Below are 14,055 nucleotides of genomic sequence, written 5' to 3'. Positions count from 1 at the left end.
TGAAGTCTCAAGCATCATAACAACAACAGTGCTTTCAAGTGATACTTCAAAAGGTGCTTTTACTTCATCCTCATCTGTCTTCAGTACTCAGAAGCCAATATCAGTGTCATCTGGTACGCAAAAATCTGTCACCACAAGCAAGTTCGATGAATATTCATTAACACCAGAGGAAAGTTCTTTTTTGACATCAACAGAAGAGGGCTCAGGAGATCAGACGCCTGAAATGATCAGAAATCTCACTGCACTTCCCACAGCTTCCTCATTGTTCACCACGGAGAAGTCAACAGCAACTCCAGCTAACGTTTACTCCAGTGCTCTCTCAGATCAGACAGAAAAGACTTCTGTTTCTCCTTTGACTGATAAGACAATGACCTATTCGGACACAACTCCAATGGATGTAGAACGTTCAAGTGATGACACCACAGATATATTGAATGCAAGCTCTGTTTTCAGTGACGTATCTCCATCTGTATCCAGCACTGTGGAGTCAATGCCACTATCACTTGCAGTAACACAACATGTTGATACAGATGAGACTAAAGTACCATCCCTTACCAGTGTTCCAGATGTTGAGGTTGAAAGGGAAAGCAGTCAACCTACCGTAATGGACTCGTTTGCTTCTTTCAGTCCATCAACAATGAAGTCAGAAACTACATCCTTCCCGAGTGTCACAGATACAGATTTTTCTGGAGACAGCACTACTGTTTTCGCTGAAGTCTCAAGCATCATAACAACAACAGTGCTTTCAAGTGATACTTCAAAAGGTGCTTTTACTTCATCCTCATCTGTCTTCAGTACTCAGAAGCCAATATCAGTGTCATCTGGTACGCAAAAATCTGTGACCACAAGCAAGTTCGATGAATATTCATTAACACCAGAGGAAAGTTCTTTTTTGACATCAACAGAAGAGGGTTCAGGGGATCAGACGCCTGAAATGATCAGAAATCTCACTGCACTTCCCACAGCTTCCTCATTGTTCACCACGGAGAAGTCAACAGCAACTCCAGCTGACGTTTACTCCAGTGCTCTCTCAGATCAGACAGAAAAGACTTCTGTTTCTCCTTTGACTGATAAGACAATGACCTATTCGGACACAACTCCAATGGATGTAGAACGTTCAAGTGATGACACCACAGATATATTGAATGCAAGCTCTGTTTTCAGTGACGTATCTCCATCTGTATCCAGCACTGTGGAGTCAATACCACTATCACTTGCAGTAACACAACATGTTGATACAGATGCGATGTCATCTGGAACAGACAAATACTATACCACAACTGCAAGAGATGAAACTAACTCCTTTACTGAAGAGTGGAGCTCGCATGATGAGATAACCCATATACCGGCCTTTGTCAATGCAGTTCCTCCATCTTTTTCATCGCTCAGCACAATGGCCCCAACATCAAGTCCAGTCGCAGAACTTGACATTCCATTAATTAGTCACCCAGAGAAAACCTTGCTTTACCCCTTAACTGACAACACAGTGTTATCTCCTGAACCCTTTACATTAACTGACCAAACTGTAGACATGTTTACGTTATCTTCTTTCTCAGATACAACTTCAACTGAAACAATAGAGATGGTAACAACAAGGAACACTGTTTCTTTTGATTTCATGACTACGACATCAACATCAGCACCATCAACTACTTTCAGTGACTCTCAAAGAACACACACATCCTTTACAGCAACAGTTGAAAACCTGAAAACTTTGACTCACAGTACAATGATTTCACCTCATGAGTTCATGACCGGGCAGTCTACAGATGCTCCTCTGTTTTCTGCCACTACTCAGTTTGAGTCAGAAGCAGGTCATTTTCCCGACCCAGACTTCTCAGGAGATTACACATCAACATACACAGATGAAACAGCACCTGAACAGCCCTCTGTGGAATCAGCAACCCTAGCAGTAACAACATTTAGTCCATCAAACACACCTGTATTCACTGGGGAAGAGCATTCAAGTGATAGAGAATTTACAACTGCTACATCTAGTCCCTATACACTCAAAACATTTCGGCCAATGGCAATACCCAGTATTACCCCAATGATGACCTCTGCCTACAATGACATGGACAACTCTGGCAGCTTCCCTCAAGACTTTGATTTGGAATCAAGTCAAGATGGATCTGGTGAAGGGATATTAATTGAAACTGCTACAAAACCATACAAGGAATTTAAAGTGCAAACAGATGAGACAGAAACAGATGAGACTCAGAGCACATCTGACATGGTCAGTGTTGCATTTTCACCTCAGTCTAGTACACAGGTAACCAAAGAATTTATATCACCAACTCAATCTCCAAGCATGATGAGCCCTGAGATTTACACTTCTGATCAGGGCAGTGGAGTCACCGATCAAGATGAGTGGTCAGGCGATGACTCAAGTGGGTCATCCTCCACAAGAGTACCTGAAAGGGAGAGTTCTGGAGTTTTGGATAGTACAATTTCCTCAGCGGTTATAAATTCAGTGTTTCCAGAAGATAGTGACCCAGGTGGCCATACCACTGACGTGCTTATTACAGTAAAAGACACAGGATTATCAGTTCTACCCACAACCAAACCAAGAATAATAGGAGCAACTCATGAAAGTACATCTGTTACTAGCACAGAGAGTACAGGCCATTCCATTTTCAGCACAGAGAAACCAACAAGCACAGCAAAAAGACTTAATGAAAGTGGAACAGCTGATGTTCCAAAATCTACTGCACCTGCAGCTTCTCTCTACACCACAGAGAAGTCGTACACATCAACAGAATATGCAATCACAAGTAAAAAATCAACACCAAAACCAGATTTTACTTTGACAGAGGTAGAGAGTTCTGGCAACCAAACCACTGTGAAGTTCACCCTAAAGCCTTCAGTGATGGAGACTGCCACATTTTCAGAAACAGCAGGTGAAACCAAGGGTTTTGCTACAGCAACAGCAACCTCTGATAACAGGGTTTTCTCACAGGAAAGTAAAATTACTCCAGCAACAGATCATCCCCTTTCAAGCACTGAGAAAGATGAGGTTGCTGTGGCTGAACACACAACAGAATCCCCCTCTACAGCCCTGCCCTCCCATACAACTGATGCCTTAATATATAATCACACTGTTGTTGATTTCAGCACAGAAAGCTTGAGCAGTGAGCATAAACAAGATGAATTTACATCAACATCTGCCCCAGTTCCCACTGTTATATATCACAGCGTTACAGATCAACAAGTTGAGATTATTACTCCCGACAGGAGCCAAGCCAAGACTCGACTAACTGAACAAACACCGACCATAGTTCTGGATGCATCCAAAACATCAACCAGCACATCTATCATATTCATCGAGGATACACAACAGGAAGATAAACTGTTCTCTGGAGTTACAGATAGTATGAGAGAAGACAGCTACAGTACAGAGCTTATTACCAAAGATGATACAATCACTGATGCAGATACGATGTCTGTGGTTCCCTCTTCTTCATTTTATCCAACTATTCTGACAGAGGAAGCTGGGGGTGTCACAGCAATTACAATAACTCAAAAGCTGGAAGTTACAGAAGAACCAGAGGGTTCAGGGACTGTGGGTGACACATTTTTGAGTCCTACACCAACCTCAGCCAGTGATACATCATCAGCCTCAACATCTTCTGAATACTTGTTCACTTCAGAATCGTCACCTGTGAAAGACGTTTCTTCGGAAGAAACATCAAGTGAAGTAAATGTCACAAGGTTGGTGCAGGCCACACAAGATACTTCCGTGTCCACTCAGTCAAGCTCTGGAGAAATCTATGATGTTACAACAACACACAAAGTTTTCTCATTTGAGACTACCAAACCAATTTCTGATCAATTCCAAGGAGACACTACTGAGATTTCCACTTCCTCATCTTTTTCTTCTCAAATGTTAATGGAAACAGCAGACTCTACCTCTGTCACTTTAGTGACTAGTGAAGATTATGTGGTCACCACAGTTAAAAAAGAAAAATATACGACAGCATCACCCGTAATTCTAACAGCTACAAGTCACGGCATAACTGATAAAACCTTAAGTTCATCCGTTTTCACACAAACCACTAAACCTTCAGTCACTGTCGCACCAGTCTCCACTAAACCTGGAACAATGAAATCCACCAGTAAAACATCTGATGACGACTCTTCAGGTGACTCTGATGACTTTGCACAAGAAAGCTCAGAGAAACCTTCAGCATCATCTTTGGAAAGTTGGATGACTGAAAAAACATCTACACCCTCTTCACTGTTTAGTACTGAGCAAGCCAGGTCTGAGATCATGCCTACTCCCCACACTGGCATCTCTTCTGAGAAAAATGTGCCAGCCACAGTGAGCCCAGTGTTGTCTAGTGAGAAGTTAAGCACTGCTATGGTTGTAACTGCCCAGACTGCATTAACAGTCACAACATTGAAAGGGGAAATTTCAAGTAGTTCAGACAGTGACATCCAGAAAACATCTCCTCATGCTATTATAACTTCATCTCATATGGGGACAGGAGCGGAGCCTGTTGGAGTAGAATCTACAACTCCAAAACCTCCAAGTGAAGAAGAAGAAGAAACTATAGCTACTGACACAAGATCTCCTGCAGTGTCAAGCGCTGTAGACGCATCACTAGAGATCTCAGGTGAAGCAACTTATTCATTTTCATTTGAAACAAAAAGGACTCCATCCTCAGGTGTGTCCTCAGTTTCTACCACTGAGACTGAAGGGTTGGTTTTCACTTCAGAAATTACTGACCAGTCACCCAAAATGATAACAGAACCTGCCCTTACCATTCTTGCTTCTACCACTGAGAAGCCAGCTGTAGTATCGACTGAGAGAGACACCTCAACCGATGAAGACAGTTCACGTTATGCCAAGACGCCAGTGAAGAGTGAAGAGAGGTTTATATCAACAGGAACAAGTATTATTATTTCTACAGCAGGTTCAAGTGAAATGGGATTGAGCACCTTTGGGTCTGACTCTGTCACTCCTAGTTTGTCGACCGTTAAGAAGACTATGATTACTAGCACTTTATCCACTCAGCCGGCAAGCTCCCAAACAGATGAGTCAGAATCTTTTGAAGAAACCTCAGGTCAGACATCCCATGAGGTCTTCAGCACTGCAGCCCATGCAACACAGCCCCCTGCTGTGACCAGATCTATTGAGTCATTGAATACATCAACTTCCTTTGAGTCAGAACCAAAGGAGTCACAAAATGCAGCTATAACAAGCACAGCTATCTCAGAGACAACAGTAATGATCACCACAATACCCACTTCAAATGTCCCCTCAACACCATCACAGCCAGATGTTGTCATTCAGTTGGACTCAACTCTTTCTCCTCTACAACCACTGACAACTCCCATGGAATTATTTGAACAAGCCAAGTCAGAAATTACACTTACACACCGCCCCAACCCTGGTCTTTCTCATGATATATCACTGACCACAACTCGCCCTGTATTTGCTAATCATGTCACAAGCCAGACTGCAGTATCAACAGTTGCACCTGCTTTTGTTTCTGAAGACGACCGTGTTTCGGTAGCAGATGGGACAGTTGAACCAGCTGTTGATCAGGTCTCAAGTGGTGCAACGACTCACCTCAGTCTAACTGATCCACAACCAGATTATGAAGCACTAAATCCTTATGTGGTGGCAGCAGATCCCCTGTACAACCAAACACTAGAAAATGATACAGTGTTAATTTCTACACCACCATCTGTTGCTCAAACACCTGACTCAAAGGTAATAGCAGAAGCTATCATGGTTACGGCATCAACCACAATCAGTGGAAAATCAGTCTCTACCCTCCAAGAAAACAGCATGACTACAGCAAGTGTTGTTAAGCTGGGTGATGATGAGTCACCTTCTGTCCCTAATGATAAGGCTGAAAGTGGCTCTGTAAGTTCTGGGATTTCATCCCCCAGCTTTGATGATGTATTTGATGAACTGATGACTACAAAGGCACCAAAGATCATCAGTATAGAACAGGCTCTATCTCCAGATGAAATCAAGAAAGTATTTAAGGTAAATGCTACAGAAGCTTCAAAGAAGGAAGGTGCTGATGTCACGTTTGGGAAAGGTGACATAGGTGTCTCTCCTTACACTGAAATACCAACCAGCACTCAATTCAAGACAGTATCACCAGCCCAGGTGCAAAATCAGCTAGGTACAATTGCATCAACCACACCATCAACCTTTTCTGAGCAAGACCAGAAACAGGGCAGTGACATGACTGCACCACCATCAGTTATTGAAGGAAAACCATCAATAAAAGAGGAGGAAACAACCACACCGCCTAATAGAGGATTTGATCTGGGACACACTGTTGTTGGCGAGACTATGGAGATTTCTGGTAAGTTTCCTTCTAAGTTGGCACTGAAATAGAGCAAAAAAAATGAATACTCCAATAAACTTCTGTTTAATTCGACTTTTATTTTACTTTGCCATCAGGAATTGACTCATGCACAGAGGATGTTTGTCTAAATGGAGGCTCTTGCTTGAGGATTGGCAGCACCTATACCTGTCACTGTGCTCCTGGTTTCAGTGGTCATCAATGTGAAATAGGTAGGACAATTCTTGCAAAGCTCACATGAAGCACTGCTAAAAGAACATAATATTTCTGGGACTACAAGTTGTTTTGCTCATCTGCTCCTATTGATTATGTCTGTTTCTTATGAAGATATTGATGAGTGTGAATCAAACCCTTGCCGCAATGGAGGCACTTGTGTCGATGGCTTGGCTTCTTTCACATGTGTGTGTCTCCCGAGCTATGCTGGGCTGTTTTGTGAAGAGGGTAAGTTTGAAATTAATTTAACAATTTTTCTCTCTAGATTCTTTCTTATTATTATTTTTCCCATTAATAAAACTCATCAGTTATTTCTGGGCTGGTCTCAATTATCCAAATTGAGCTAGTGCTAAGCACATATAAGAGAGAAACAAAATGTTAACATTATAGCCTCTTATATTTGACTATGTATTTAGACATTTAACATATTACTCAGTTGAGTGAACCACAAAAATGTTTAGACACGCCACATTAAATATAATCATACTGTTTGCATGCAGCTGATCGACGTCTCGTCCTCAGGCGTCAGCTGACTAATCAACAACATCTTTATTTCATCACCACAGCTTTTTTTTTACTGTCTCTTTTTGGTGTCTCATTGTAGCTAACATACTTCAAAACCCCTTGAATTCCCAAAGATTTCAGTTTCTTAGTATTTAAAGATATGGCCTGTTGTCATCAAGTTGAATCCAGTCAGAGTAAATGCATGCTAGATCTCAAATCACTATATTTCCATCTAAGACAACTTTACTGGACTAGAAAATACAATGAAGTCTCTGAGTTCTTGCTTAAAAAAGTTTATCTGGACAAGGGAGTTCTGGAATATTTAAGAAAAAATTATTTTACTGTTACCAGTTGAACCATATATTTACACCAAGTGTGCTGAAACCAGGGCAATATGTGCCTTGGGTGATGTCTCTTGACCAGTGTCTACACCCTAAATTTTGTTAGTCACTCAACAGTGAATCCCACCCAGATATTTTACTCAGACACAGCTGCTGTCTGACTAAGTTTTGCCAAAAAAAAAAAAAAAACTTGATGTAGAACTTAAAGAAAGATTATACCTATGTTTTTGTGTATTAGACTTCCAAGGCTGAATTAAGGAGAGGGGACGGATAAACGGACTCTATACTAAAGTGTATACGTTTAGAAATACATGCCATTAAAAGAGTAAAGCTTCAGAGTTTGAAATACATCTGATCTGTTTATGGCTGAACTAATACATTAGTTTATCACATTTCTGATTTATGCAGAATCACATACACCAACACAAGGTCTGATGGATCAGTTTGCTCCTGTGTAAGGCCTAGATTAGATAATGCCATAAATGTTAGTTTGTGAGACTGATACATGGATTGAATTAAGAGCTAAAGTCTATTCCTCAGTTTATTTCATGTCTGTTGATTTGTTGCACATCTCTTTCTGTTTTCTGTATACCTCATTCTCTGTCACTCTGTCTTCTATCAGATACAGAAACATGTGACTACGGCTGGCATAAGTTTCAAGGCCACTGCTACAAGTACTTCCCTCAGAGGAAAAACTGGGACACAGCAGAGAGAGAGTGCCGCATCAACGGGGCTCATCTCACAAGCATCCTGTCCCACGAGGAGCAACAATATGTCAACCGTAAGTTCACGACAGGTGTAAATAATTAACAATACTTTAGATTAATGTGATAAAGATGATACTTAATAAAAAAAAAAACCTAATTAATGGGAAATTTTCTCTCATAAAGCCAACTCAAGAACAAATACGTGTTTGGGTAGAGACTATGCAAGATAAGGGTTCGAGCAATGAAAACATCCACGTTATCTTGGGCTTTCTCCTGCTTTCTCTGACTTACCAGTCCTAAAATGGAAATAGGCCAACTGAGGAATGTAACTGGTTGTGTTTTACTTGGCAGGTCTTGGACAGGACTACCAGTGGATCGGCCTGAATGATAAGATGTATGACAACGACTTCCGCTGGACCGATGGTTGCCCTATGGTAAGACAGGATGCTTTCTTACATATTATCGACTCAACAAACATGGCACCGGAGCAGTGTAAATATGCGCAATGCTGTTGACAGATTTAGTCATTTAGGGAGGGTCTTTCCTTTCTGGGAGTCGCATTGCTGTTCTCATGACGCATTCTCCTCCGCCTCATGTCACTACACCCCGGTGACCGCTGTGGTAATAAATCTGATGGAGAACATGGTGTATTTCATTTTAACTCCTTTTAATGAGTATGAGCTCTGTGTAGAAAAACAAATAGCTTCCACAAAGCAAAAATAAATTAATTAATTAAAAGTTAGAGTTAATATTTGCTATAGTCCTTCTAGCTGCTGTCCACTAAACAGAAAAGAAACTAAATACAATATATAGTGTGCTTAAGATTTGCACACACTGACGTTCTTGCTTCAAAGATGCCCTTCCAGACCCAGAGAAAGGCAGGAAGCATTGAGCCAGCCTGGGGGGGGTTAAAAGATAAGCACAGGCCTGGAGGCTGTTTCACTGCTGAAAGAATGAGGGGTGATGAAGGTGTGAGTGACACAGCGGAGAGGGGACTTTGTCAGGCGTAGACAGGTATGTTTCTTCTTTATCCCCCACACTCATGAGCAGGCCCAACCAACAGGCAACCACCCAGGGAAAAAGGCCACCAAAGCAGGCAGACACACAGATGGACAGCACCTGTGCTCAGCTGTAGAATGAGTAAAAAAAAAAAAATACACTGGATTGAGGGTGCCCAGGGGGTCTGTGTGGGTGGTCACCTCTAGTGGACTTAAATGTAATAAATAAGACTGATTTTAAATAACTGTGAACTATTTACAACGGCAAAAGAAAAGACCAGTGATTAAATAATTACTATAGAGAATTGAAACACATAGGCTGGAAAATCTTCGGATGTGTGTTTAGGTGTGGGTGATCAAAGTTTGTTTGAATGTTCTGAGGAGGATGCAGACCTGCTGAGGAGTTGATGGGTCAGCCATTTGTTAACCTGAAGCAAGCTGAGCAGGAAGTCAGAGCATGTTTGTTAACCATAATGAGAGAGCAGCGGAGCCTCAAGGCATGATTGGTGGGGTGAGGGGGGTGGGGGTCTGTCACAGCTTTGAAGAAAGCTTTTGAACCTAGAATGTGCTGAAAGACTGCAGGTAGCACCGATGCCAGCTCGAATGCCTCGCAGCACTGCAGCTGTGTGTATGCTGTATTAATGTATGAACGTACATGTGCTGTTGTGGAATTTTGTTCCTGGAGATGTACAATCGTAACGCTTGACATGTCAGCTAATGATGAAAAGACATCACATACTAATGGTTGTCCGTTATCCCAAAACTCTGTTGTGTGAAAGACACATTAGTTGTTACACGGAATACCAGTCATGCCAAGTATGCGATACTGAATCAGGGGTGTAGACTGCACTGACTATAAAATCCAAGCTACTCTTATTTTTTGTGTAAATAGTAGGTTACTGTGACATTTACATCAGGATAATGCAGATGGCTCCTCTCTGGACAAAGTTTATGAGCCCATTTTATAAACCTTTCATTTTTGCCCTTTGAGTCTGGTTTGCTCAGAATTGGCCTACATAAAGATACACTTTCTCCCTCTTGTGGACAGTAATTAGAATTGCAATTATGAAAAGGAAAAGGAAAAACAAAAGGATTTTGGCTTCACTTTTTTCTAGCGAGATATGTAGCAGGCACAATATTTGTAGTGATTTGGTAACCTTTACCGTACAAGTGCCTATTGGTATACACATTGCCCTAACAAGCAAAAAATGCTCAGTTCGATCTTGGGAGGAGACACTATTCCCTTTTGGCTTGTGTCAGGAAGGAAATTTGGTATAAAAATCTGCCAAATCAAATATGAAGAGCTACTGCTGCAGTGACCCTTCAACAGGAGTGTCTATAGATAATGTCTGTAAATAGTGTCTATTTTACTAATAAAAAAGCAAAGCTGTTAGGCTTAGAATGTAGTTTAATAACAGTAATGTTTTACTCTTGCCTGCTCTTATTTTAGCAATATGAAAACTGGAGGCCCAACCAGCCTGACAGCTTCTTCTCTGCTGGCGAGGACTGTGTGGTGATGATATGGCATGAGGATGGTCAGTGGAATGATGTTCCTTGCAACTACCACCTCACTTTCACCTGCAAGAAGGGCACAGGTAAAAAACAAACAAACAAAAAATCCACTTTTTAAAAATTTCTTAAGGTAAAAATGAAAACCCATAGTTCCTGTAAAATTCCTTATCAAATGCCTTTGTCTCGTCTGGTTTACAGTGGCCTGTAGTCAGCCTCCTGTGGTAGAGAATGCACGTTCCTTTGGGAAGACACGTGAACGGTATGAGATCAACTCGCTGGTGAGGTACCAGTGCCGTATAGGCTTTATTCAGAGACATGTCCCAACTATCCGTTGTCGTGGGAATGGACGATGGGATATCCCGAAAATCAGCTGCATGAACCGTAAGTGCACACTGTTGCTCTCAATAGATAGACATTACTCTGATACATATGGAGTGCCAAAAGTGCCAAAACTGAAAAAAAAAATATAACATTTAGTATGTTATTTATTCATTTAACATTTTTATGCTTGCATTTATTTATAAGTTGTTACTTTTTTGCATTTTGTCCCAGCCCTGAATATTTATCATATTTTCTTAATACATTGGCATTTAACTGCCCTCAGATGCCTATTAGGAGCAACCCTTATTTCTGAAGTGCATGGTTTTTGAATTTTCAAAATTTGTCATTAAATGTTTTCTTGTTGTCCAACGTTATCTTTATGGGTGAAAGAGTTAATGCTTAATTAATTCATAATTTGCTTTAAAACAGCTGTGGTTATGTTCTAAATAAATACTTTTCGTTTCGAGTTTTCATTGGCTAAAATATATTTTCCTGATCAGCCAACAACAAAATTTGACCTTCATTGTAATATTGAAGCACAGAGAACAACATATATTTTTGTGCATTTAATAAGATATAAACCTATTTACTGAGTTTGCTACTCAGCATTAATCCAATGTGTAAGATTTTGACAAATAATTATAGTTTGAGAGCTAAAATGGGATTTTTTCCCCCCCAACAGCCTCAAGCTATCAGAGGACCTTTATCAGAAGGCATCAGCACAATAGTCTCTACAGCATCCACAACTTCAATAACTGGCAAGATGAGTCCTTCCACTTTCGTCATCAGCTCCGACCAGGAAGGAGACACAAAATAGAACATAAGTGGAAATAACACGGCACACCTGAGACGAGAGCACGTGCCAGATGCTTGTTTGAAAAGAACAAAAAAAAAAAAAAAGCACATGAGAAAACTTATCAAAGAAAAAAAACAACAACCTGCAGTTTTTGTCAATGGAATCTTACAAAGTGCCTTTTATAGACATGTAGATACAAGACTTTTTCTTATCAAGGGGCACTATTTTATAATAATGCCAATGTGGATTAAAAAAAGTTTCAGCTGGCTACTGGAAAAGCAAAAACTACTCTTATCATACTTAAAAAAAACACTAAAATCACCCTTTTTCATGATGGTTGTCTAGTCAATTTTAAAATCAACTGGGCTATTTAAAATCTATGCAAGTGTTCATTTTCTAATAGAAAGAAAGAGATTATACTGCTCATGTAAACATTAATATTGTGCTGTTTTAATTTGGGCTTCCTTTTTATTGCGCTTGCAAAGAACTCATATCGCATGAGTTAAACATTATGTTGCATACAAAGAGCTATAAACTTTCTTACATACAGATCTTTTCCCAGAATTTATAGCTCATTCTATAAAGGGGCAAATTATACCCTGACATGGTTTGACAGGTTTCCTGTATAGTAGTTATTCACATTCTAGATTAAAATATCACAAGTCTGGGGAAAGTTTTTCACTGATTGCTTGGTTATCAGCTTCTTTGTGATGGCAGCTTTTAGTATCAAATTATCACCTTTCATTCTCTCCTGCTGTCATCAGATATATGTCAGACTAAATGTTTATAAATAGATTTCTATAGATAGATTTTAAAAAATGTAACTGACATTTTCTTTTGTAGGAGACAGTTCAATATGAAAGATTGCTCTCTAAGTGCCTATCGACAAAGCCTTTATCAACAGATGGAAATTGATGACTATCGTCTACTTCAAAAGGAAAGTGTAGCTCAAGAAGCCTCTATTTTCTGCTCAAATATGTTCATTGCATACCCTTTAATTAGTCACAACAGCATGTTTACAATAACTTATATAACTAATGCTGTGCATAATCACACACCAAAGACTCTTGCTGTCATCTGTTGTGGGGTAGCTTATATGTAAGTCTTTTTTTTTTCTCTTTTGGTATGATTTCTAAAAAAATTGTTTCTGTTATTGTGGTCAATTAAGATCAGTCATTGAGAGAATGTATTTTGTGAATCACTCAGAAAGACTTGAACGTAACAGCTGTTTAGGCAGAGATGCGTATAATTTATTTTCAAGCTGCTCTTGATTGCTTTACTTGTTTTACTGATGAAATATGATTCTGTCACTTGGGCCTCACGGGGATTCTTTTTAAATGTTTTTATTGTTTGTTCACCAGGACGCCGGCAACATTTGCATGCTAACAATCTAAAAGTAATTACTCAGCAATATGATCCATTTACATGCCTTCTTCTTTTTCTTTCTTCTTCTTTGTTTTTGTTTTTTTTTTCAACTTTAATGGCAACAGTGGACCAAAGAACTCAGAGACACACATCAGCAATAATCTGCATCGATTTTGTTCTGTAACATTAACAGACGTGAATTTTTTTTTGAGGAGAAATGTTGTTTTGTTGTCTGAGTATTTGTCTGTGTGTTTTAGCCTTGATGTGCACATAATATGATTTTATATTTATAAGTGTTTCTTTTTTTAAAGATTACTTTACAATGTGAATGGTTGGTACGTTTGTGAATTTAAAAAAAAACTGTTTTTTAACTGTTGTTTTTCCTGCTTTAAATCACCAATGAAATAAAATAAAGATTATTTACTTACAAAATTAAATTTGTTGACCAGATTTTTTGCAGATCTTATTCAGATCTAATTAGTCCAGAGTTTGTCCTTCTTGTAATGTTTTGATAGTGTAGCAGTCTTATTACACTTTTCTTTATTATGATTAGAGTTTTTATTATATAGGAAATGTGCTGCAAAATTGCAGAAGCCAGGTAATGAAGTTGAACAAAATTTAAAACATGGGTCTTCTTGCACTAAAGCTAATTTAGGATGCAGTGTGCACTACAGTGATTTCCCCAGCAGGTAGTGCTATCAGCCTTACTCATGAACCGAAGATTTTTTCTGCTATCACGTTTCATTTTTTTTAGCACCCACACAACTCATGGACACTAAGCATATAATGATGAATTTAAACTTCATGTGAATCGCACTGTGCGGAAAATCATACCAGTATCCAATTTTTCAAAGTATTGCGGTGTCTTAAACATACATCACACACTTGTAGAAAAACCTATCAGACATGCTCTGCAAGCCCGTTGGTAGACAGTTGGTACATCCAGGGGAGAAGATAGGAAGTGGCAAT

The 14,055-nt window shown here is 39.7% G+C and overlaps 1 protein-coding gene across 2 annotated transcripts; it reads left to right on the top strand.

The window, feature by feature from the left end:
* Positions 1-1,068: 1,068 nt before the first annotated feature.
* vcana (versican a) lies at positions 1,069-13,517 on the top strand. Of its 2 annotated transcripts, none has more exons than XM_080893356.1 (8): positions 1,069-6,329; positions 6,428-6,541; positions 6,657-6,770; positions 8,010-8,168; positions 8,446-8,528; positions 10,543-10,687; positions 10,803-10,985; positions 12,565-13,517. In XM_080893356.1, exons 1-8 carry the CDS (start codon positions 1,079-1,081, stop codon positions 12,579-12,581), a joined length of 6,066 nt encoding a protein of 2,021 aa, XP_080749482.1. In that variant the 5' UTR covers positions 1,069-1,078; the 3' UTR covers positions 12,582-13,517. The 2 variants fall into 2 exon arrangements, with proteins under 2 accessions (XP_080749482.1, XP_080749481.1); XM_080893355.1 differs by having other exon boundaries at positions 1,070-6,329; positions 11,608-13,517.
* The last annotated feature ends 538 nt before the right edge of the window (positions 13,518-14,055 follow it).

The sequence above is a fragment of the Rhamphochromis sp. 'chilingali' genome, assembly GCF_963969265.1.
Source record: "Rhamphochromis sp. 'chilingali' genome assembly, chromosome: 10".
NCBI classification, from domain to species: domain Eukaryota; kingdom Metazoa; phylum Chordata; class Actinopteri; order Cichliformes; family Cichlidae; genus Rhamphochromis; species Rhamphochromis sp. 'chilingali'.
This window is presented reverse-complemented; position numbering and strand designations above follow the sequence as displayed.